At 52.9% G+C, this 22,720-nt stretch overlaps 1 protein-coding gene across 1 annotated transcript in view; it reads left to right on the top strand.

Annotated features, from left to right (window-relative positions):
• KAZN (kazrin, periplakin interacting protein) overlaps positions 1-22,720 on the top strand; it is a 535,612-nt gene that overhangs the window by 454,556 nt on the left and 58,336 nt on the right. Inside the window, exons 5-8 of the mRNA XM_027770620.1 lie at positions 125-314; positions 2,917-3,047; positions 6,680-6,730; positions 8,175-8,298. Coding sequence (XP_027626421.1) covers positions 125-314; positions 2,917-3,047; positions 6,680-6,730; positions 8,175-8,298 — 496 coding nt within the window. The remainder of the gene's footprint in view (positions 1-124; positions 315-2,916; positions 3,048-6,679; positions 6,731-8,174; positions 8,299-22,720) is intronic.

Genomic DNA, 22,720 nt, shown 5'->3' with positions numbered 1-22,720 from the left:
CACACGCCAAAGGTGAGGCCCTGTGCAGTGGGGGCTTCTGGCTTCTCGCCGTGGCGAGGTGATGCTGAGCAGCAGACCAGGAAGGCCCCTGATTGCATCTTCCTGTCTCCCACTCTCTCTCCAGGCCAAGCAGTCCTTAGCTACTCTGACCAAGGACGTCCCCAAGCGGCATTCACTCGCCATGCCAGGTGAGACGGTGCTCAATGGCAACCAGGAGTGGGTGGTGCAGGCCGACCTCCCGCTGACCGCAGCCATCCGGCAGAGTCAACAGACACTCTACCACTCCCACCCGCCCCACCCTGCAGACCGGCAAGGTGAGTCCTGCCCTGGCCTGGCCAGCCATGGCTTTGAGGGGCTTAGGAGGCCACCTGACCCAAGGGAGAGGCAGCTTCTTTGCTCACCCTATAACAACCTAAGGCAGGTGTGGGCAGAGACCTTGGGCTCAGTAACTGAAGAGCCTAGAAGACGGACTTCAGGCATAGCTGAACCCAGAGGTTACGCAGTATTCAGGTCTCAGTGACCACCTCTATCTTGGCTGTGCCCACTTGTGTTTTGGCCTCATCTAGAGGCCCCCCTCCTTCTGTAAGGCACCAAAATAGTCCCTAATGGTTCCAGACATTTAAAGCCCTTATAATTTAAAACTCTTGAGAAAGAGAAACTACCTCTGTGCCCTGTATCCTCAGCAAATCCTAGAGAAAGGCTCCTATTGGCTAGCCTGGTCACATGGGGCTCCTAGCGAAAGGGGCAGCTCTGCTGCAGCAGAGCTCCGTGAGTGACAGCCCATCACAAGACCTGCAGGAGAGGCACAAGTACTCGTCACAGGTGTCTGCTCTGGGCAATGTCTGTACCCACTCCACTGCCCAGGATACAGCTCCAGACCCCTTGCTGTCCTGCCACAGGCCACCTGGCTCCATTCTCCGTTCCTCCTGCAAGAAGCTGCCCTGTGTGACAGGTGCAGGTTGGGGACAGATAGCTGGCAGCAGCTAACGCGCCACTCTAGAGGCTGTAGGTAGAGCTGGCCTTTGGAGTCTGCAGGTGAGTCGGACATAGCCCTGGCCCGAGACGGGTTGGCAGGCTGGTAGGGAGAAGCAGGTCTTGCCGCTGCCTATCAAGCGTACAGGTAGGGGCAGTGTAGGGGAGTCCCTGGGGCGGGGGATGGGGGCACAGGCTCTAGATTCAGACTTCTGGGTTCAAATGTTGGCCCTGCTGCTTACAGGGGCATGACCCATGACCTTGGCAGTGTCCTCAGTTTCCTCCCCTGTGGGATGGGCAGTAGGTGGGCAGTGCCCGGCGCCCTTTCAGTGCCCGCTGCTGAGACTGCCTCTGCCTGCCTTGGAAGTTGTCGTGTTGGTGAAACGTGTGGAATTTCTAGAATGGGCTGGATCGTGATAAGTGCTGGGTAAATGTCAGCTGCTGTGCTTGTCATTATCCTCGTCACTTGTCACTGATGTTGACACACAGGATCCCAGCAGCAAGGGGAGATGGGGTGAGGTTGGAAACTCTAGCCTTTGAGCCTAGAGTCAGAATGATGAAAGAGCTTGAGTCCGTCAGTCCAGCTCCCTTGTCTGGCAGGGAAACTGAGGCCCACAGAAGGTCGCCCTTGTTCAGAGCCTCACAGCTGCATCCAGGCATTTATTCCCCTGCCATGCAGCTGCTGTTGAGGCGTTTGTCACGTAACTCCTTCCACGCACTGCGGCAGCAGACGTGTGACAGCTGCTCTGTGGGGTTGGTGCCGCCGACATCCATATCTCACGGAGTGAAACTGGCTCGGGCTGGGGAACAGCCTGCTGGGCCAGCTCACCGAGGCTAGAGCTGACCCCAGAGGCCGGCTATGCTCTCTTCCCACATGGTCACCGCAGCAAGGACTGTTTCCGGAGCTACCTGTGCACCGCCGGCACTCAGGCAGCCTTGTTGGACAGACCTGCTGTCTCCATCCTATGCCGGTGCCTATAGGCAGGACAGCCGTCTGCTGGGGGACCTCGGAGGACTTCCAAGCTGTGGCTTCTGAGCTGGGCCTTTCAGCCACTGCTCACTGAGCACCTGCGATGTGCCAGACTGTGTGATCTCTGGGCCTCGCCATGGAGAAGACACCAGAGTGGCTGCTCTGTCTGTGTGCACACAGACAGTGGACACTCACGTAAACCAGCAGCGGCACGGCTACAGATTGCCATCGGCACAGGGAGAGAAATAGCAGGAAGCACGCACTTAGATGGGAAGAAGGCCGAGGAGGAAGAGCTGATGACGGGGGAAGGCCTGTCTTGGGACACCTGAGACCTGCCGAGCCATGCCTGACAGCAAGAAAGTAAAGGCCTTGACAGGAGGGACGGGGCGTGTCTTGGGCAGGGTCAGAAGCCCACTGTCACTCTGTAGTGACTGTGACAAGAGGCGGGCCTCAGTGGCTTTGAGGAGTATGTGTTTTACCCCCCTTCAAGTGACAGGATGCCTGTGACTTTTGCTGTGACATGGAAAAGGGAGGCAAGAAGGCCCACGCAGGAGGCCACTGTGGTCTTCTGGGCAAGAGACTGGTGGCAGTGGGGTTGGAGTGCGGTAGACAGACTTGAAACTGTGCGAGGCCCTGCTGATGCCTGGGGCGTAGGGGAAGGAGAGGAGTTAGAGGTGCTCCGGGGTTCTCGTTTGGGAAAGGAGCACAGCAGCAGTTAGGACTGCAGTAGTCGAGGGGGGCACGTTAGCAGTCATGAGATCTCTAGAAACTTCCTACGTCTTTTCCTCCCTCACCCTATTGCATAGGGCCCCTGGTTGGACTAGAGGCTGCAGGCAGTTCTTCAGCAGCTGCACCGTGGGAACATGTAGGGGTTCTCATCTGTCTAATGGGGCATCGGGTGTACTCACCCACCGGGCAGCATAGGTGAGGATATTCTCTCTGTCCATCACTCACCAGCTGTCTCTCCTTTCCAGCGGTCAGGGTGAGCCCCTGCCACTCCCGGCAGCCCTCCGTCATCTCCGATGCATCTGCCGCCGAAGGTGACCGGTCGTCCACACCAAGCGACATCAACTCCCCTCGACACCGGACACACTCCCTCTGCAACGTAAGGCCAGCAGCAGCAGGGCCCAGGCCCTGGGCCCTGGGCCCTGCCCAGAACCCTAGGGGCAGGGGCGGGATGAAGACATACTCGCTGTTTCCTCTCGTCCACCCAGGGAGCACTCTGGCGAATGCATTTCCTGTTCTGTTCTTTCCTTTTGCAAGAAGCCATGGATGTGGGGAGAGAAAGAAATGAGGCCTGTTTGCTCCTTGTGTCCGGGAGGGTGAGGAAAATCCAGAGCAAGTGGGTCTGTGTTGGCCGTAGTCTGCACAGCTGGAATCCCACCCCGGTGGGCCCTGACGGGCTGTGGGCTTCTTGTCCTAAACTGAACCAGCACCCCAACTCCCTGTACAGCCAGCGCTCAGTCCTTCCTCCAGAAAGGGAGCCAGACTTTTCTTTCTGCTTTCATTATTATTTTGTTTAAGTTTCCAGTAAGTTTCTGGCATGTATTATCGGAGAAGCATGTGAATCTTTTCTAAGTTTATTTCCTTTGCTTATTTAATCACCTACTTTTTAATTGCCTACTGGCCACAGCTACCAAGAGGCGCATGTTCCCAGCCACCTAGCTTCTTGATGACTGGTGGGGCAGACAGACAGACCCCCAATAGTGAGGGAGTAAGTGAAGGTGGGTCAAGTGTCTGAGGGTGGCCAGAAACCATGTTGAGGCCAACATGAGAGGTCAGGGCACAGGGACCGTTTCGAATTTTTTTTTTTAAGTTCATTTTACTGATTTCTTCCATGGCTGAGCAAGACGGAGAGACAAGCATCTGCTCCCACCGTGACCCACCAGCCTCAGCCAGCCTGTGCTCACGGGCACTGACATACCCTGTGAAGTCAGGGAGGTCTCCAGACGCAAACTGGGAGCCGTCCCTGTGGTCAGCCTCACAGCGCTGTGTGGCCACTGTGCCACTGCCCAGCCCCCCGTGGAGGTTTTGTTTCATCACAGATAACACAGAGGGCTCCCTGCCCTGTCCCGAAGACAGAACCACCGTAGGGTCAGGTCTTCAAGTACATGTTCCAGAACTCAGTTAATGTTGCTTTATTCACTAGCAAAACAAATAATAAAAAAGAAACGAGGTGACTTTTGGAAACAAAGACAAAACCATCACATGCTGATGATATGATTATCTACCTAGAAAACTTGAGAATAGTTTGAAAAGCTATGGGAACTAATAAGCAAGTATATAGCAGTACTGGTTGAAAAAATCAATGTATGAAGAGCAGTGCCTCTCCTATATATGAGTAATAATGATGGAAACATTTTTTTTTTCAACCCACAATAGCAATGAAAAGCACTTATAAAAATAGCTAATCCTCAGTCTGGTGTTGTGGGTGGCAGGGATTACTGGCCTACAGGCTGTTTACAGCCAACATTAGGTTGAGGAGGAGGTTGCTTGTACCCACGGGCTTTCCTCAGGATGGAGTTCTGTTTTTACTGGGGCTTTAAGAGAGCAGTGTGTTCCTCTCCTGGTGGCAAAGGCCATGTTGGACTATCTGGAGCCTCCCCATTGATCTTTAAATCAGGCTAGCATGCTCTGTCTGCCCCACCACAGAATTAGAGATATATTAATGTTGACTGTGGGAGAAGCTAGAAGTTATGGTCTTCTGAGTCTGCAAATTCCAGAACTCTTTAATGCAACCAGAGCAGCACTGAACATAACAACATAACGAAGGCAAGGGAGATGGGCCATCAGAGGGGCCCGTGACGTCCATTCTCTGGTTCTGGAGGCCCACCATGGTGTCACACTCAGAGCCAGCAGAGCCCCATGTTCTTCCTGCACAGGGTCCCTATAGTGTCCATGCATATCCCAAGTAAGAACACCTTCCCCTCCCAGGGTTCATATATGGCTTTTCGTGGTAACCCTGAGGGGGCTCTGAAAGCAGAAATGCTGCTGACAAATCCATTTTGCAGAAATAATTCTCTGAAGGCCTCTTGAATTGCATCTGGCATAAGCCCAGCCCTTTATCCAACTGAGCCTTGGCACACATAAATTTGGTAAAGTTGGTCCTACCCAGAATAGAACTATCTTAGCTACTTGCAGAATGGATTATTTGCGAACCTGGAGATGTGTCTAAAGCTAAATACCACTTGTTACATTCCCTCCCTTCCTTTCTTCCTCATTCCCCTCTTTCCCCCACTTCAACAGGTGTGCACACAGGTAAGCTAGGAAGAGCCTGGAAATTGCTCCAGGTAACCCTCTGTTCCCAGGCATCTGACCTAGCGCCAGCAAGAACATCACAGCCTGGACTAAGGACCACCTCATCTTCTCCACTCTGGCCACTAATTTAGACCAGAAATGGAGGCTCAGCACAGAGAGGTTGGAGAGAGTTGATGGACATTGATATGGGTAGCACATACTTGTTCCTTCATGGGCATACTATACCTACAATTCCAGAAACGACCACCAGGAGTCTCCCTAGTAATGACTTTTGTGATCGGAACAGTCTGCTTCCAGATAGGGCAGACTGATTCTGGGATGTAATGAAGGCACTTCATTCTTGCACACCCATAGACTATTAAGGCTCCCCTCCCCGCCCACCTGGGATGGGGCTGACAACACAGTGGATATATTCTACCATCCCCAAGCCTATCTGTGGCTCCCTAGGAAAGAGGAAAGGAGCTCAGACCCCATGGGTAGGGCCCCTCCGGTAGCCCAGAGCTCAGGACAGAGTGTGCAGGGGCGCTGGAGTTGTAGAAGGACCTTGTGCTAGGAGGAATCAGTCACAAAATTAAATTGTAGCTCTCCTTTTAATTAGCTCCTTGATGTTAGACTGTCTGGAGCCTCTCCATTTATCTGTAAATCAGGCTAACAAGTACTGCTTGCCCCTCCACAAAATCAGAGATTTATTAACGTTGATTGTGGGGAAAGCTAGAGGCTACAGTCTCCTGAGTCTGTTTGCATTCCAGAACTCTGTAATTTATGACTGCTCGCTCGCTCGCTCTTTCTTTTTTCTTTCTTTCTCTTTCTCGTTCTCTTTCTCTTTCTCCTCTCCTTCTCTCCTTCTCTCCTTCTCTCCTTCTCTCTTTCTTTCTTTTTTAATTGCCAGAGGGTGCATGTGCTCACCACAGAGACTCGGGGAGGAGGAAGATCCCTCCAGTGGGGTGTGGTTACGCCTCAGCTCCTCCTCCACTTGTGCTTCTTGTCAGGATTTGGGTCACGCATGCGCCCAGTGTGATTTGCACGCTGCTGAGACTGAGATTCGAGCCGTGGTTGGCCATGTGGGACCTGGCTTCCTTAACCACTAGGCTATGGGCCCAGTCTTTATTGTGCTTTTTTCATTGAAATCTATTTCTTTATAAAAACCCAAGTATAATCAGCCTCTAGTGCTAATGTAAGGGACCAGTTGGGACGTGAACTTAGAAGCATTTGAGCAACTGATTTGTTGTTCATGGGGCGATGGGGGTTGAGAGGCCAGGGCAGGCAACAGAGCACCCCAGGGCCTCTCACCAGGACCCCTGCTCCAGGCCCATCAAGAAGCCATCTGGGAGTGAGGTGGGGGAGGTTCCCCACTACAAAGGCAGGGTGGCCCCTGAGGATGGCTTCCTTCCACAGAAGACCCCATACCCACTGGCCACCTCTGCTCTCACGTGTCATGTGTCTCTGTTGTTTCATCTTCCTCTTCTCCTTTGGCTATAGGGCGACAGTCCCGGCCCAGTTCAGAAGAACCTTCACAACCCTATTGTACAGGTAGGTGTGTCTTCCCAGCCGCTCACTCCGCCCACCACACTGACCTGACCGGGAGTTCACCCCTTGCTTCCCTGATCCTTGGGTCATCCCTCCTTCCAGACTTGGGCACCCGGGGGAGAGAGGGGCAAGCCATGTGCCAAGTCACAGGAGGGCAGCTGAGCTTGCCTCAGCCCCTGGGGCTGCCTCTCCCCTGTCCACTGCCTGCCCTGTGGGGCTCCTGAGTACCCCACACATCCTTTGTCCTGCTTTCCAGGCCAGTGTCTTCCCAGGCAGCTAGTTTTATAAATCACCACCACCGGTTAAAGGCTAATAACCCAGGCCGTGGGCTCTTTGGGCCCTGGGCTGCTAGAAACATTCTTAATTTCTAATATTTTCGATGCTCTGTCATCAGAGTGAGGAGGGGATTATAAAGAGGCCAAACAGCATGAATCTGAGGGTCAGCAGCAGGTCATCTGAGGTCATGCTGGGTCCTGGGGTCCCCCTTGCTGGTCCATGCACCCCCACCCACTTCAGGGTCCACCAGGGAAAATGGCAGCACAGATGCACACTCCTGGGCCCCTTGTCTTAGAGCTTCTGAGCCCGCAGGTGCAGGAGGGGCGTGGAATTCAGGAACCCGGAAGTGTGTCAGAAACTGGGAGTCTAGGCTCAGCCCCACCCCACGCGGGTAAGGCCACCTCGTGTCTTTGCATAAAGCACCTGGCAGTTTGAGAAGCCTTCTTCAGACACCACTCCCTAGTTCCCGAGGTCCCCCGACAGCAGAGCAGATCTCCTTGTCACTGTTGGTGTCCCCAGGAAACTGGGCTGAGATGCTGAGGGGCTGCGTTTCCACGGGGAGTGACATGATCAGGACTGGAACCCAGACTGCCCCTCCCCGCCCTACTGCCCCAGCCCACAGAGGCCAGTACTCTGCCCAGAGCCTGATGGTCTTTTCTCTCAACTGGCACGAAGCCCAGGTGTCCTCCCCCTTTTCCATGTCACGTGGGCCTCGTGCCCTGGCACTGCAGACAGGGCCGAGGGATGCCTTCCTTCACTGTGGCCTCTTTGCATCCCAGACATGATCACAGGCAGTGACCAGGCATGTGGGCATGCTCCTGCAAGTCCCTGACAAGCCCCGAAGGTTGTAGACAAGTCAAATTTAAGTAGCAACTTCAGTAACTCCAATGAGGACAAAGCAGCCCAGGCCGGGTGCCTCGCAGGCGCCGGCACGGGCCTAAGAATCTTTAGCCTCACTTTAGCGATATCCTGTGACAGCCTTGGATGCAGTAAGTGGCCCAAGTTGGTTCGGCAGGTTAGGGACAGACTAGCAATTTGGCTTTGTAACTGCTCGAGGACCCTACTTCGCGCCCCTCGGTGCCCGTCTGCCGCCTGAGCTGCCCGCTAAGCCTGGTTCTCTCCCTCTGTTCTTCTCCCCTCTCCTTCCACCGTTTGGCACCCGATCCCTCAGTCACTAGAGGATCTTGAAGACCAAAAACGGAAAAAGAAGAAAGAGAAGATGGGATTCGGCTCCATCTCCCGCGTCTTCGCCAGAGGGAAGCAGCGGAAGTCCCTCGACCCCGGCCTCTTTGATGGTACCGCCCCTGATTATTACATAGAGGAGGACGCGGACTGGTGATACCCGCCTCCTGTCACCTGCTGCCGGCAGGCGTGTCTGTGCGTGTGCGCGTGCGTGCGAGCGTGCGTGGGGGTGCGCGTGTGGCCGTGCGTGGGGCTGCGTGTGCATGTGGGCTCTTGCCCACGTGGGTGCTGGGTGTGGCCGAGCACCTCTAACAAGCGAAAACACAGTGTGAACCCCTTCCCTCTGCGTCGCCACCTCTGTAATTGATGTACATACTACAAACCGTGTGTGAACCTGTCAATCTCTGTTGTCTTTGGAGAGATACAGTTGTGTTGTTAATCTGGGGGTTTTTTTGTTTCGTTTTGTTTTTCTCAATGTTTGGTTTTTTTGTTCTTTGTTTTTTTTCTTTTTGTTTGGTTCAGTTTTTGTTTCATTTTCCTTTCTCCTCCCCTCCTCCTTTTTATGAAACTTGAAAACTTGAAGGACTGCTGTGTATTTGTAAATAACAAAACTCTCGTGGACTCTGTGCTTGTAAATGTCCCATGTCCGAACCGCTACTCCTGGAGCCCGTCTCGCCGAGGATGTGGTCTGTTTTTGATGTCCCCCCTTCTCACTCCCCGGTGTGAACACGTGGGACCAGACCCTGTTCTCGGGGTGCGCCCAAGTCACTTTAACCACAAAATGTCATTGTCGTCAGGGTAAGGTCCTCTCTCCACAAAGACTCGCGAGCCCAGCCCAGGGGCCGTGGCTGGGCTTGTAAGAGGTCAAACGGGCTCTTTTTAACAGCCTGCCAGTTTTTAAATTGTGTTGCCGTTTCTTTCTTTATGGACAAAAAAAAAAAAAAAAAAAAAAAAAAAAAAATTTTTTCCTTTAATTTTTTTCACAAAAGCAGATGTACATACTACAAACCGTGTGTGAACCTGTCAATCTCTGTTGTCTTTGGAGAGATACAGTTGTGTTGTTAATCTGGGGGTTTTTTTGTTTCGTTTTGTTTTTCTCAATGTTTGGTTTTTTTGTTCTTTGTTTTTTTTCTTTTTGTTTGGTTCAGTTTTTGTTTCATTTTCCTTTCTCCTCCCCTCCTCCTTTTTATGAAACTTGAAAACTTGAAGGACTGCTGTGTATTTGTAAATAACAAAACTCTCGTGGACTCTGTGCTTGTAAATGTCCCATGTCCGAACCGCTACTCCTGGAGCCCGTCTCGCCGAGGATGTGGTCTGTTTTTGATGTCCCCCCTTCTCACTCCCCGGTGTGAACACGTGGGACCAGACCCTGTTCTCGGGGTGCGCCCAAGTCACTTTAACCACAAAATGTCATTGTCGTCAGGGTAAGGTCCTCTCTCCACAAAGACTCGCGAGCCCAGCCCAGGGGCCGTGGCTGGGCTTGTAAGAGGTCAAACGGGCTCTTTTTAACAGCCTGCCAGTTTTTAAATTGTGTTGCCGTTTCTTTCTTTATGGACAAAAAAAAAAAAAAGAAAAAGAAAAAGAAAATTGTTTCCTTTAATTTATTTGCACAAATGCAGAAAACTTATTCTATCTAAATTATTACGTAAATATCGGAATGTATATTTTTCCATGGGGTGGGCGGGAGGCGGGTGTTTCTGCTGACTTGTCTATTCTGTTATCATGCTGCTGCCAAACTGCGCAAGAGAGAGTTTAGGGTGGCCGGAACCCAGGGACCATTGAAGTTCAGAGCTTGCTTTTCTGTTCTCTTCTCTCTGCCTCTCCCATTCTCCTGCCCCTGCATGAAAGTGCCCTCCACCCACAGCTCTCTCCAGGCCTTTCTATAAATATTTATTTATCTGACACACAGAACATGACCTCAGTGAGCAGAGCGCTGTCACCGTCCCTTCTTTGGGTCTGTCTTTGGAGGAAGTTGAGTCCAGGGCAAGACAGCCAGCCATATGTCACAGGGTACGACCAAAGGGACCCTGGGCCTGAGCGGGCGCACGCAGAACCTCGAGTGGCCTGGCTTCCTCCCTGCAGCTGCCTTTCTCTTCCTGGGCCAGGCAGGTGTCACGGGGGAGGTGCCTACCTCAAGGGGAGGACTGTGAGGGACATAGTGTCTGGCCCTCTCCTTACTGGTTGGGTCCTTTCGCCACACTAAGACTCCCTCGGGCTCTGTCCTCTAACTTGTCATGGCACCTGAGCCCACTCACCCCAGGAGAGGAGGGCTAGCAGGAACACCTGCCCATTTGGGGAGCATCGTTGGCCCCCCATGAGGCTTCACCAGCAAAGGAACTGTGTGCATTTTAAGAGTGGGGGATGGAGAAACGTGAGCTCAGCCAGGTCCACCCAATTTTAAAGCGCGGTCTCCGTTTTCTTTCACCCTGGAACCCCCTCCTGCTCATCCCTAACAACTAACAGCTCAAGCTACACTTCTAGGTAACAGTAGTTGCGCTTTCTGCTAACAGTAACATTTTTAGCTCTTAAAAAGAAGCAAGATTTGTAAATGCTGGAGCATCCCTAGCAGAATGAATAGGATATTTTGTCCAAAGTCTTTAAAACAAACAGAAAAGCCCCAGTCTGCTGCTCCCTTTCCAGTTTGGGAAGGGGCAGGTGGGGTACCCCAAAAGGCCTCTCTGTCCTCCTCTGGCCAAGCTGTTACCTGAGCGTGGTAGTGAGGGAGAGAGGCTGCAGCTGGCATCTCTCTAGAGAGAAATATTTTAGAGAATACTTTTCTCCCCCATGAATTTTTTTTTATTTAATTTTTATTTTCCCTTTACTTACAAGAAAATAAGATTACAACCACTCCTGATAATGATTTAGTAGTTCCTTTTCATTTCAGTTTTTGTAAATTAGGATATAATTCTAAGAGTTACTAAGGACGATTTATTTAAGAGAACTACGTCAAATAGCGAATGAGTTATGGATAACATTAGATGAAAATAACCTTTCCCGTGGGAAAGGTTTCTCGAAGGCATGGATGCAAATATAAAATATTAAAAAAAAAATCTAAATAAAGCTTATTTTAAAATATTATTGAATTCTATGTCATTTGATTGCTTCTGCTTTGCTCCGGGTGGGGGGAGGCTCTGCCCCACTGGGAGGCAAGCCCCTGCCCTGACCTGCTTCTCGGACTCCCAGGGCCGGGTCCTCGGGGTGATGGGAAGGGCCGAGGAAAGCTGGCTGTATTCTGGGCCCATGGGGGGCCAGCCAGTGGTTTCAGCAATATCTCATCTTAACTGCCCTGCCTGTAACTTGGAGGCACCGTGGGCGCCCAGGGCTGCCCCGTGGTCCTAACACACCATCTCCACACCTGGCACCCTGCGTTTAGAGCTCAGCAGCGCCCCCCGCCCCAACCAGCTTTCATCTGCTCCCTTCTCCCCACAGTGCTCCTTCCAAGGCCCAGCGGTAGAGCCTGTGCCTTTGGGGCATGTCCCTTCCGGCAGACCTCAGTGGACCTCTGTCTAATCCTGAGTCCCCACTCCCCGGTCACTGAGCAAAGTTTAAGAGAGACTTAGAGACAGCCAGGGTCGGCCAGGCTTCTCCAAGCCCCTCACATGCAAAACCCAGGCCTCCCCCCAGGGAGACTCTGTATGTCCCAAGAAGAGGTCACCTAGGTCACTCGAACCCTGACTGTAGACCATGTCCAGAAGATGTAAAATAGAGGACCTCAAGGTTAGTGAGGACACACGTGGAGCCATAGGATCAAAGAGGTCAAGGAAGCTCAGGACTGCAAGGAACTTAGAGTCTTCTCCCCCTGCAATCTCAATCCAGCTGCACCTTAGGGGGAAAAGATACCCATGCCAGGCCATACCTCTGGGGTCAGTGATTTCTCAGGGTCTTGATTGGGAGTCACTGGGCTAGTCTGTGGGAGGCAAATGTGCCAACCAGCACGCCATGGCTCCCTGCTCCCTAAAGAGGCAGACATCACTAATCGAAAAAGCCCCTCCTACCCATCTCAGAGTGGCCCCTGAGTCTCACTTTACAGGGCATCAGATAACCACTGCCAATCAGAGGCGGCCTAATTGACTAATCAGGATGAAGCCTATTTGCCATCCTGAAACTTGCCCTCACATAGGACACATGGGGAACACTTGAGCCCAGAGAGGAGAGTCTTAGCCCAAGTCCTGGTTCCATACTTGCAACCCTGCGGCCTTTTCAAAGGCTGAGCTGCACCTTCTTTGGGCAGAGAGTGCAGATCATTGTAACTCTACTCAAAAGCCACAGTACCTGTTGTTAATCTTCTCTAAGACCTCCCTCCAAATGATCCCAGGGCCAGAGTGAGAAATCAGAGTAGGTATTTCTCCATCTATGACTAAGAAACCGTAAGAACTGGAGTAGGCTGCCAGGGCGTCCAAGGCCAGTGTTCCAGCCACACGCGTTGTGTGCTGCATTATCCAGAAGGTGCCACGTCAGGCTACTACGCAGTGGTGCCTGGGTTGTGTAGAGCACAGTTGTGAGTGGCTGTCCTCAGTGGCCCTTCCAGGTCCTCTCCACCTGTGCTGGCAGGCTCCAATGGGTGTAACCAATCATTTTAACAATAATAATATCTAATATTAAGCATTTGCTATAGGCAGGGTTCATGCCATGTGCTTTACATGTATTAACAGTTAACCTTCACAGCCTATGCTATCGAAAACAGGTTAAGTAAATCATGGGCACAGAGCCCGAAAACAGTAGAGCTGGGCTTTGAACCTAGGGAGTCTGGCTGCAGAGCTCTTCCCTTAACTATAACACTACCATCTGGGCAGTGAAGGGCCAGGACCCAGCAGGTGTACCTGCCCCTTGGTGGGTGTCTTTGTGCTTCAGCTGCTCCTGGTTAGAAGACCCCTTCCCTAATGCTGCCCCCCAGTTGCCTCTGCCACAGCCCAGCACTGCCTTGCTTTTGTGACTTTCCCCTCAGACCCCAGCAAGGAACTGGTGAGAGATCAGGGCAGACACGGGCTGATACCCAGCCCTGGCTTCTCATTCCTCTTCCTGGTCAAATCAGGGACAGTACTGGCCCCATCTGCCCTGCCAGCAAAGCCTGGCCATACCAGAGCTGCGGGTCCAGAGGGTTAGCTTCAGCCCGGCACGTGGGGAGGTGTGTGGCATCTGTCCAGTCACCAGGGCGCCCATTGGCCAGGAGCCTGCAGCCCAGAAGCAGCTGCACACCAGTGGCCTGATGGTGTGGGGCTGAGCTGTAGGGGGCATCAGCCTTCAGACAGAATGCTTTTGAAACACCCGTGGGCCCACTCTCCCACTTGCATGCTCATAACACAGACCTATGGACTCCTCACTCTCCACCTGTCTGCTCTGAACAAGTGGCCCTTGACCACTTTCAACTTGGACCCCACCAAGTGGGGCAAAAACGGCCCTGAGGCCCTACCTCCCTCTTGTTTCCATTTTCCAGTGGAGAAAGAACCTGGTAATAGTAACCGATAGAGCACACAGCTTGTTCTTCATCTTATAAGAGGGTTGAGTCATAATGTTATAGTATAAAGTAATGCCCTACAAACTTGAAAATAGCTCACACATTTGTATGTTAGAAGTTCATTAAATATCAAAATAACGCATCGCCAAGGAAGTGTCATTCTACAGGCAAATTGAGGGTGGACATCGTAGAGCAACTGGGCTATGCTGTTTCTTACCTGAACCACAGTTGCATGGTGCCTGAAAGCCCGTTCCTAGAAAAGGTGCCAATTTGCAGCACAAAGTGGATCTGGTAGAAAAAGAACACGGAAGATAGATCTTTAAGAAGCAAGAATAGCGACAACTGCAAACCTTACCTGATTCTTCCTGACAGTGGCAGGACTTCCATTTACCTGGGGAAGCCTTGTGACCCTACCAGGCTGTGTGCAGAAGCCATGCTTCTGAATCAGAGTCCTCAGAATACTGGCTGGTGGTGACTTGTTTGCATTTCTGAGTTTCGGGTTGCGGAAATCCCAGTTGCTTTCTTATGGGCTTACTAGTAAGTGACAGTGACTTGCACCAATACAAGAGAATCTATAAAATCATGTGCCATGCTGCCAGAGTCCTCAAAGGAAGGAACTGCCTTTGGGAAGTCATTTGTGCTCTCTCCAGAAGGCTTCTGCAGCTACCAGTGGGTACCAAGCAGTGCCTACATAATCACTGCAGCTCTGACCCTGAGTCTCACTTAGTGCAAGTCATTAGCTTCAGTGCAGTAAAGTGGGTTCAATTACCCTCCCCTTCTTGTGGGTTCAGAAATGGGAATGAATGTGCTATACAGGGCTGGGCCCATGATTTGCATTCCCCAGCAATCCATAATGTGTGTATTTAAGTTCCACAAGATGTAAGGGAAAAGCACTGAAGCAGCCTGATGCAAGTCTTGAGCCTGAAGGTGACTCAGTCAAAACTTGCCCCAGGTGAGTCTCAGGCTGGGAGATGTGCTGTGGTCTGTGAGCCCAAGTTCAGTTCCAGTGTTGCTATGACAGAACCAGGCTTCACTGTAGGGACATAGAAGGTTTGAGGCATTTGTCCCCTAGGATCCACCAGCCCTGGGAGCATTCATCTTTCTGGAGTCTAAGTAGAATCACCCTCGGCTGTGCTACCCTGGAGAATCGTAGACCGAGTGAAGCCGTTGGGCTGCCCTGGAGGTGGTACGTTTATAAAGAGATGGGTCGGAGCCCGGGGCCAGCCTGGTCTGGTAGTGAGGCCTATCTCACAATGGAGTGTTTTCTTCATGCTAAGCTCCTTATTCATAGACTCCTAGATCGCTTTCCAAGATACTGTTATACCCACGTTACAGATGAACAAATCAAGTCGCAGGTGAAATTCTTGCCAGTCACAGCTAGGAAGAAAGTATATTATGTCCACGACTGGGGTTCAACTCTAGCAGTGTAGCTGCAGAATCTGTATTCTTGGTGACTTTTATTATTATTATTATTTTTTGAGAGGTTTTTGCTATAGGGTGCATGCGCTTGCCAGAAAGACAGACAGACAGAAAGCGAGAATCACCCCCCAGGGGGGATGGTCACGCTGCAATCCCTTCTCCATTCTCCTCTCAGGATCCTGGGGGCGCACGCACATGTGCCCGGCATGAGTTTAAGCCACCGGGTCTAGTACTCGAACCGCGGTCGACTACATGGGAGTTCAGCAACGTAGCTATTATGCCATCTGCTGGTCCCATGGTGACTTTTTTCTATAGACTCACATCAGCCGCTGATCTCAAGTTTCACCCCTCAGGGTCAGCTGATAACAGAAAGCTTCAGAGAACTTCATTGTGAAAATCTCTCTAGTAGGAAAATGCCAAGTCCTGAGCAGGCTAGGTTTTTAGGGCTTAATTCCTCAACCCAAAAGAAGAAATTGGAACTAATAGGGGGGTTTGCAAACTGTGTTCCATGGAACCCTGTGGGGTATCTCAAGGAGTTGCCATAGCTGGTGAAAGGCCTAGCAGGCAGGGTTCCAGTCCACCTTCATCCAGAAGCCCAGCTAGTACATATCAGGCCTCTAAGTCAGAGTCCATTGAAGGCCCCAGTAATAGAGTAGGCGAGAGAGAGAGAGAGAAAAAAAGAGAGAGAGAGAGATTTAAGCACTTGGAGATCAGTAGTTAACAAATCTAACTATGCCTTGAGTTTTAAAGATACAGATCCCCAAGGCCCATCCCATACCAACTGATCAGAAGTGTCGGTGTGAGGCCTGGGATCTGCGTATATATTGCTCAAGGGCCCCGAGGCGGGCTCCATGGCAGGAGGTTGCATGGGGCAAAGGCCAAGAGTGGCAGCACTGTGCCATGTGCTGTAGTGCGGACTGAGGGCCATCGTAAGTAGGTTGAGGCCACCTTCCCAGGCAGCTCCTGGGCTGCCCAGTTGGAGAGGAATCACGCCCAAGGGAGATCTCAGGAGACCCCAGGCAGCCTGCTCTAGGAGCCTGCTATGTTCTGCTGAGCAAAGAGCAGGGGGAATGGCAGGGGGTGGGTACCTGCTGCAAGCCAGCTTGAATGGCCTGCAGCAGTACCCCCGTTAGAGTCACAGAGAGGTTTTCTCACTCCCCTAAAGGCATACAGCCAGGCAGGGTGAGGGACAGGAGTCCAACCACAGTGAGGTCCATTCTGAATGTGACCTGGACCTGTGGCTGACAGAGGCCTCAGCTGAGCACTGGGTAGAGCTGTCAGCCCTGACCTGAGCCCATCATGCCCTGTGAACACCAGGCGGCGAGCCCTAAGCTGAGCCCTAACCAATGAGCCTGCCCAAGTCATGCTCTGGGGAGCAATCGGAGGCAGAGCTGCTACAGAGGGGCCCACAGGCCTCTGCCACCCTATCCCCAGGCTCCTGAGGAGGCCCAGCCTTCACCCCAGGAAGCCCGTCACCCCAGCCCAGCGTAGTTGAGAGCCCTGAGCCTGGCTGTGGACTCTGTTTCTAGCTCGGTCACTCACTGTGGGACCACAGGCAAGTCAGCCTGTCTGTCTGGGCTTCAGGCTCTAACAGCCCTGGGCACTGGTATTCCGCCTGAGGCCTGTGAAGTTGCAGGAGTCCCTGGACATGTCACAGGAGGCACAGGCTAGAGAAGGCTGTAGCATCCCTGCCCCAGGCACCTCCCCACCGTGCACACTGCCCTTAGCCCAGCTCCAGTTCATTGAACTTACAGATGTGCTCCATGTGAGCCAAAATTCTGCAGCCTCGAGGTGTATGAAAAGCAGGGGTCAGACAGCCTCAGAGCTCTCTCCAAGGCCTCTGGGCTGTTCCCAGGGCAAGGGGACAGCCTGGGACCATGTGGAGGAGCTGCTCCCCATGGTACCCCCAGCTCCCTGCTCACCTCACCTCCTCAGCCATGAGAGGCAGCACTGGCCCCTCCTTAGCCCTGGAACAAGAAAGTGGGGGTCCCCAGCTTCTGGAAGTCTGCATGCTGAGGCCAGAGAGCCCCTTGACAAGACCACGCACTGGCCCCTGGTGAGACTGTATTGAAAGGGTGCTCCCAGGCTGCTGCCCTTCACAGTTGACAATTTCACAGGCAGGTGGGGGTCAGGGTTAAGAACCCAGATTCTAGGCAGATTCTCTGCGTTTAAACCTCAGCCCTAACATTGCAATCCGGCAAGCTTAGGCAAATTACTCCCCTGCCATGCCTCAGTTTCCTCGCTGGAGAGCATGAAATGCACTGATATATATGAAAGGCTTGGTTTAGGCAGTGACAAATGCTGGCTACCTTCCTGACGATGACAAAGTGACGAGGGTGACAGCAACATTGACCTCACTGCAGCCTCTCGCCAGCCCTTGAGGCAGACGGGATAGGCCCCTCTGTGCAGAGAGAAGACTGAGGCCCAGGTAAATTCGGCAACTTGCCCAGGCTGCTGGGCCTAGCCTGGTAGAGGGCAGAGGAAGCCAGAGTCCATGTGCTTTGAGGGCTCCCAGAGGCCACCCACCCACTCCCCTCACACTGCAGATGGGGAGGGACCTGCTCACAGTTATGGAACCCAGGGCCCAGCTCCTAGGTCACGCCTTGAGCTGCCTCAGGCCGTAAGATTCAGCCAGAGGGGGGAACCAGCAGTTAGCGTAATGGCTATGTTGCTGGACTCCCACGTAGTCAACCGCAGTTCATGTCCCAGACCCGGTGGCTTAAAACCCACGCCGGGCGCGTGTGCGTGCATGCCCAAGATCCCGAGAGGAAAATGGAGGAGAAGGGATTGCGGCGTGACCATCTCCTCTGGGGGCTGATTTCTCGCTTTCTGTCTCTCTGTCTCTCTCTGTCTGTCTGGCGAGTGCACACGCCCTATAGTGAAAACCTCTCCAAAAAAAAAAAAAAAAGAAAGAAAGAAAAAAAAGAAAAAGATTCAGCCGGAGGGAAAAAATATCCCTGGGTGTGTGTTTCAGAAACAGGGCGTTGTTCCTCCACTGTTAGAAGCTGGCACTGCACGCCAGGCTCCTTAGGCCTTATCAAGGCTCTGACAGAGGCTGCAGTAAAGAAAGATCTCTCGCTTGTTCGTATGTAGCGTTTCCGAACCTCATCTGACTGCAGACGCAGGCCATTTCACCTGCAGCTTGGAAATACCGGGACAATGACTTCCTCGGGCCCGTTTGCTCCAATATTCCATGCCTCGAGGCTGAGGCAGGAGGTATTTGGAGACCTGTAAGCATGCCACCTTGCTGCCATTGCTCAGCCACGGGAGTCTGCTGGGGTCCTTGTGGGCCTGGAGCCCACGTGAGGGGGACCAGGTGCCAGGCCAGGGATGGCTGTGACGCCTGCATTGCATCTTCCCCTTTGCTCAGAAAGAGCCCCAACCTGTGTGTGGCCCCACGAGGGCAGAGCAGCCACGCGGACTGATGGGGAGATGGCAGCCAGGGTGTCCATCATGTAGGTCTGTCCCACGGTATAGGGCAAAGAATGGACACACCCATTCCTCCTTCCAGGCTGCCCGGCCCTCCTGTACTGCAGGCTGTCCTGTCACCCCGCAGCTGCTCTGAACTGCCTAATTGCTTTTCCTGGGACAGGCCGGAGCTGTTGGAGTCCTCCAAATTATATCCACGCCTGCAGGAGACAGCTTTCTTCCTCGTTAGGAAGTCTGTGTCTATGGGGGTGGAGCAGAGCCAGGGAGGGGAGGAGGCAGCCTGTGACGACTGTCACTGCAGAGGCCAGAGCTGTGCTGAGAGGACAGGAGGCTCACAAGCCGGAGGGGCCCTGAGGACCCATCCACACACAGAGGGTCGGAGACAGCAGGCCCTGGTCACTACCGTGGCTCTGGTGTGTGCAAGCCCAGATCCCTCCGTCTGTGCAAGAAACTCAAACTTGTTTCAGTGACAGCCTGAACCCAGCAGAATTTATTTCAATATAAAAAACAGGAACCAGCAGTTAGCGTAATGGCTATGTCGCTGGACTCCCACGTAGTCGACCGCGGTTCGTGTCCCGGACCCGGTGGCTTAAAACTCACGCCGGGCGCGTGTGCGTGCATGCCCAAGATCCCGAGAGGAGAATGGAGGAGAAGGGATTGCGGCGTGACCATCCCCCCTGGGGGGTGATTTCTCACTTTCTGTCTCTATGTCTCTCTCTGTCTGTCTGGCGAGCGCACACGCCATACAGTGAAAATCTCTCCAAAAAAATAAATAAACAGCCTATTGCAGGGAGCAGTGTGAGGAAAGGCCCGGGCTCTGCAGTTAGACCGGTGGGTTTAAGCCCAGAGTCAGTGCGGACTGCCTGTGTGACCCTTAGCCAGTCGCGGAGTCCCAGCGAGCCCCCGTTGCCCACTCTGTAAAATGACCTCTCAGCTGTTTGCAAAGATGAAGTGCACAGAGGGCAGGCGTGTCTGGCACCTCTTCACCATTTGTGTCATGCTGCAGGAGACTGGCATGAGGGGAGCATGTTCGAAAGCCCGGGCCGGGCCGGGCCCCTGCACACAGCCGACTGGCTGAGCTGGCTCCACTTCCTCATCAGAAAAATGGGCCCCTGGGAACCTCCCAGAGGGTGGGGGGTGCCAAGAACTCCCAGCCGTACATTGTAAAGCACCAGGCAAGCATTAGCCGTCGTGATTGGCATCAGCCATGGCCTCATGGTGCCCCCTGGGCTGACTTTCACTATCTGCCCTTTCAGATCAGCTCTAACAGGCCCCACTGCAGAGAGCTTTATGGGAGATGATGACGAGGGCCCACCCCATGGGCTGTCTCCAGCGCTGTGCTCTGAGACTCGAATGCCCCATCTCACCTGTACTCAGAGGCCTGTGTGGACTGGACAGAGAGGCGGGTCGGAGGAGGGGGTGCGTGGAGGCTGCGGGACGGTGCCTGCCTGTGTAGAGGAAGCAGCCCTGCTCAGCTCCAGCGAGGCAGCTGTGGTAGACGGTGGCCCACTGTCTCCAGAGCTCCTGATTTTCAAGAGAAGTCTAAGAAGTCACATAATATGCCCCGACTCTTTATTTTTTTTTTTCTTTCTAAAATTTTTGCTACAGGGTATGTGCACTCACCAGAGAGAGAGAAAAAGAGAGGGAAAGTGAGAAATCAGTCCCTAGGGGGGATGGCCACACTGAAGCCTCTTCTCCATTCTCCTCTCGGGATTTGGGGCATACACACACACACACACACCTGCCATGTTTTTCAAGCCACCAATTATGGGACATGAACTGTGCTATCGGCCATATGGGATCCCGCTGTCTTACCCATCACACCACTGGCTGGTGCCCACCCCAACTCTTTAATATTGACAACTAAATTTTTTTATACATAATGTAGTATCCACGAGGGGAAAAAATTCCATGGTCCAAATTTGTCTCCAAGCCAAAGGCTCTGCTGCCTCTGGGAGGGTCACCTCTGTGGACTGGGCTGGCCTGGTTGGTCCTGAGCTCCCCTTGTTTGCAGAGCCCATGGGCCTGCACAGCCCTGGAAACCCACCTCAACTCCTCAGAGGGCCCTCCTCCCCCTGCTCACCTGGCAGCTGGGGAGCAGGGGCCACACTCATTTCTGAATCCAGAGCAGTGTTTCCAGAGCTTGGAGGGTTAGGAGGGAGGCATGGAAAGGGGTCTGGGGCCTTCAGAAGCCTGGGTTGTCACAGGAATGCAGATCCTCCCACCCCCAGTCAGTCCCAGCTGGCCTTTCAGGAGCAGGACTGTACAGGACCGGGGGCCACCCACCTATAGCCAAGTGACTCAGTCTCTTTTCATGGACCATATTGTTTCATGAGTTTGTAGGACTCAGAGATGAGGGGGTGAGGTGCTGATGGGCCTGACAAGGAGACAACTTGGTACTGTCCCGAAATCCCAGCAGGCTGGACAGTGAGTGTGAAGATCCACTGCACCTGCAGGCCCGGGGTGTAGAGGGTGTCAGACTAAGGACTGAGGGCAAAGACTGGTATTGTGGAGCGATGAAAGCTGGGAGAGGACAGTATGATAGGACTTAGTGGCCCTTAATGAAGGCTTGCCATGCTTAGGCACTTTACATACACTCATTAAGTCATTCAACAAACACTGACTAAACACGCCTAAAGGCTGAGGGTGCATACATAAATGATGAGATAAACTATCCTAACATCGGCCTCACCCACGTCACATGCGATGTGTATTACTGTCTCAGCTTTCCGGGTGGGGAAACTGAGACTCAGAGAGATAACACAAGTAGCCCAAGGTGACAAAATAAGTGACAGAAATGAGGACAAGAATTGGACAGCAGACTTGCAGGACACAGCTTCTCAGGCACAGGACTGAAGCTGATAAAACAACTAGTCATTAGAATAAGGCTTTGTTCTCTAATTGCCAGAATTCTAGGGCAGAGGCAGGCAGGCAGAGGAGGGGTTCACAGTTAAAGGCGGTCATCTAGAACACTTATGCTCAAAATGGGTCGAACATCCTAGGTCCTTTGCCTGTGCAGCGGCTCTGGCTGAGCACGTTAAGGTCCCGGAAGGGCGTCACCCCACAGGGAGCCTACAGGCCTGAGCCGCTGGCTGCAAGCCCACCCACCAGTTACCCCGTTTCAGGACGTACCACAGGAAAAGCCGAATGCTGGCACCAACGGTCCCGCTGACATTTTCTTGTAGGTACCTAAGTTGTAAGAATGCCCCCACCTCCGGCCTCCCCAAAGCTTTCTTCACTTCTAAGGAAATGAACCGAATGCTGCTAAGAGGTTTGCTAGTCCTAGACTGGCCTCTGGAGTAACGTCACTCACCGCTGGCCCAGGAAGTTTCCAGGGGGCAGTTGTCAATCCTGAGGGAGCCGGGAGAATTCGCGTTACTCGACTAAGACAACCCCATAGAAGAACAACTCCAAATGCCTCAACCTGGGCCCCAGGCTCAGGATCTGACCCAGTGGTGGTCCCCATGTCCCAGGGAGCATATGGACAAGGGTTCACTGGCAGGGTCTCTCGGCCATCACAATGACCACAGTCCACAGGGCTCACAGCAGCAGGCTGAACTGAGCCAGGAAGGACCTCAGCTGTCCAGCGGCCCATAAGGCTGACCAAGCAGAGAGGCAAAACTTAGAAAATCCAATCAGTTGAAGAGTGGCCCTCAGACCACAGCCACCCCTGGCTCCCAGCTCTGCCCTCCCAAGAGCTGTGCAGCTGCAAACTTGCACGGTGTCTGCATGCGCACATGAAGGAGAATCCTCTTCTTCCTGCCCAAGGCCTCTGCTTAAAGATCCCCTCTGGGGACCAGCAGTTGGCGTCATGGCTATGTCACTGGACTCCCGTGTAGTCGACCACAAAAACTCAAGCCAGACGCATGTGCATGCATGCCCAAGATCCCGAGAGGAGGATGGAGAAGGGATGTAGCGTGGTGATTAAGGCAGCTAGAAGCAACATGGCCAGCTGCAGTTCAAGTCTCAGACCCAACAGCTTGAGAAATACGCCAGGCACACTTGGCACATTTGCACTCATGTCCAAAATCCCAAAAAGGAGGAGAAATGGAAGAAAAGGGATTACAGAGTGACCGTGCCCTATGATGGGGTGCTTTCTCATGTTCTCTTTCTCTCTGTATATCTCTCTGGTGAGTTCATCTACCCTATAGCAATTTTTTTTTTTAATATGGTAGGAAAATATGCCAGAACAGGAGGAATGGATGTGGAAGGGCCTGGAGAGGCAGCAGCAG

The sequence above is a fragment of the Tupaia chinensis genome, unplaced genomic scaffold (assembly GCF_000334495.1).
Source record: "Tupaia chinensis unplaced genomic scaffold, TupChi_1.0 Scaffold000146_1, whole genome shotgun sequence".
In the NCBI taxonomy this organism is placed as follows: Eukaryota; Metazoa; Chordata; class Mammalia; order Scandentia; family Tupaiidae; genus Tupaia; species Tupaia belangeri.
The sequence above is the reverse complement of the archived record's forward strand: the minus strand, read 5'-3'. Positions and strand labels throughout refer to the sequence as shown.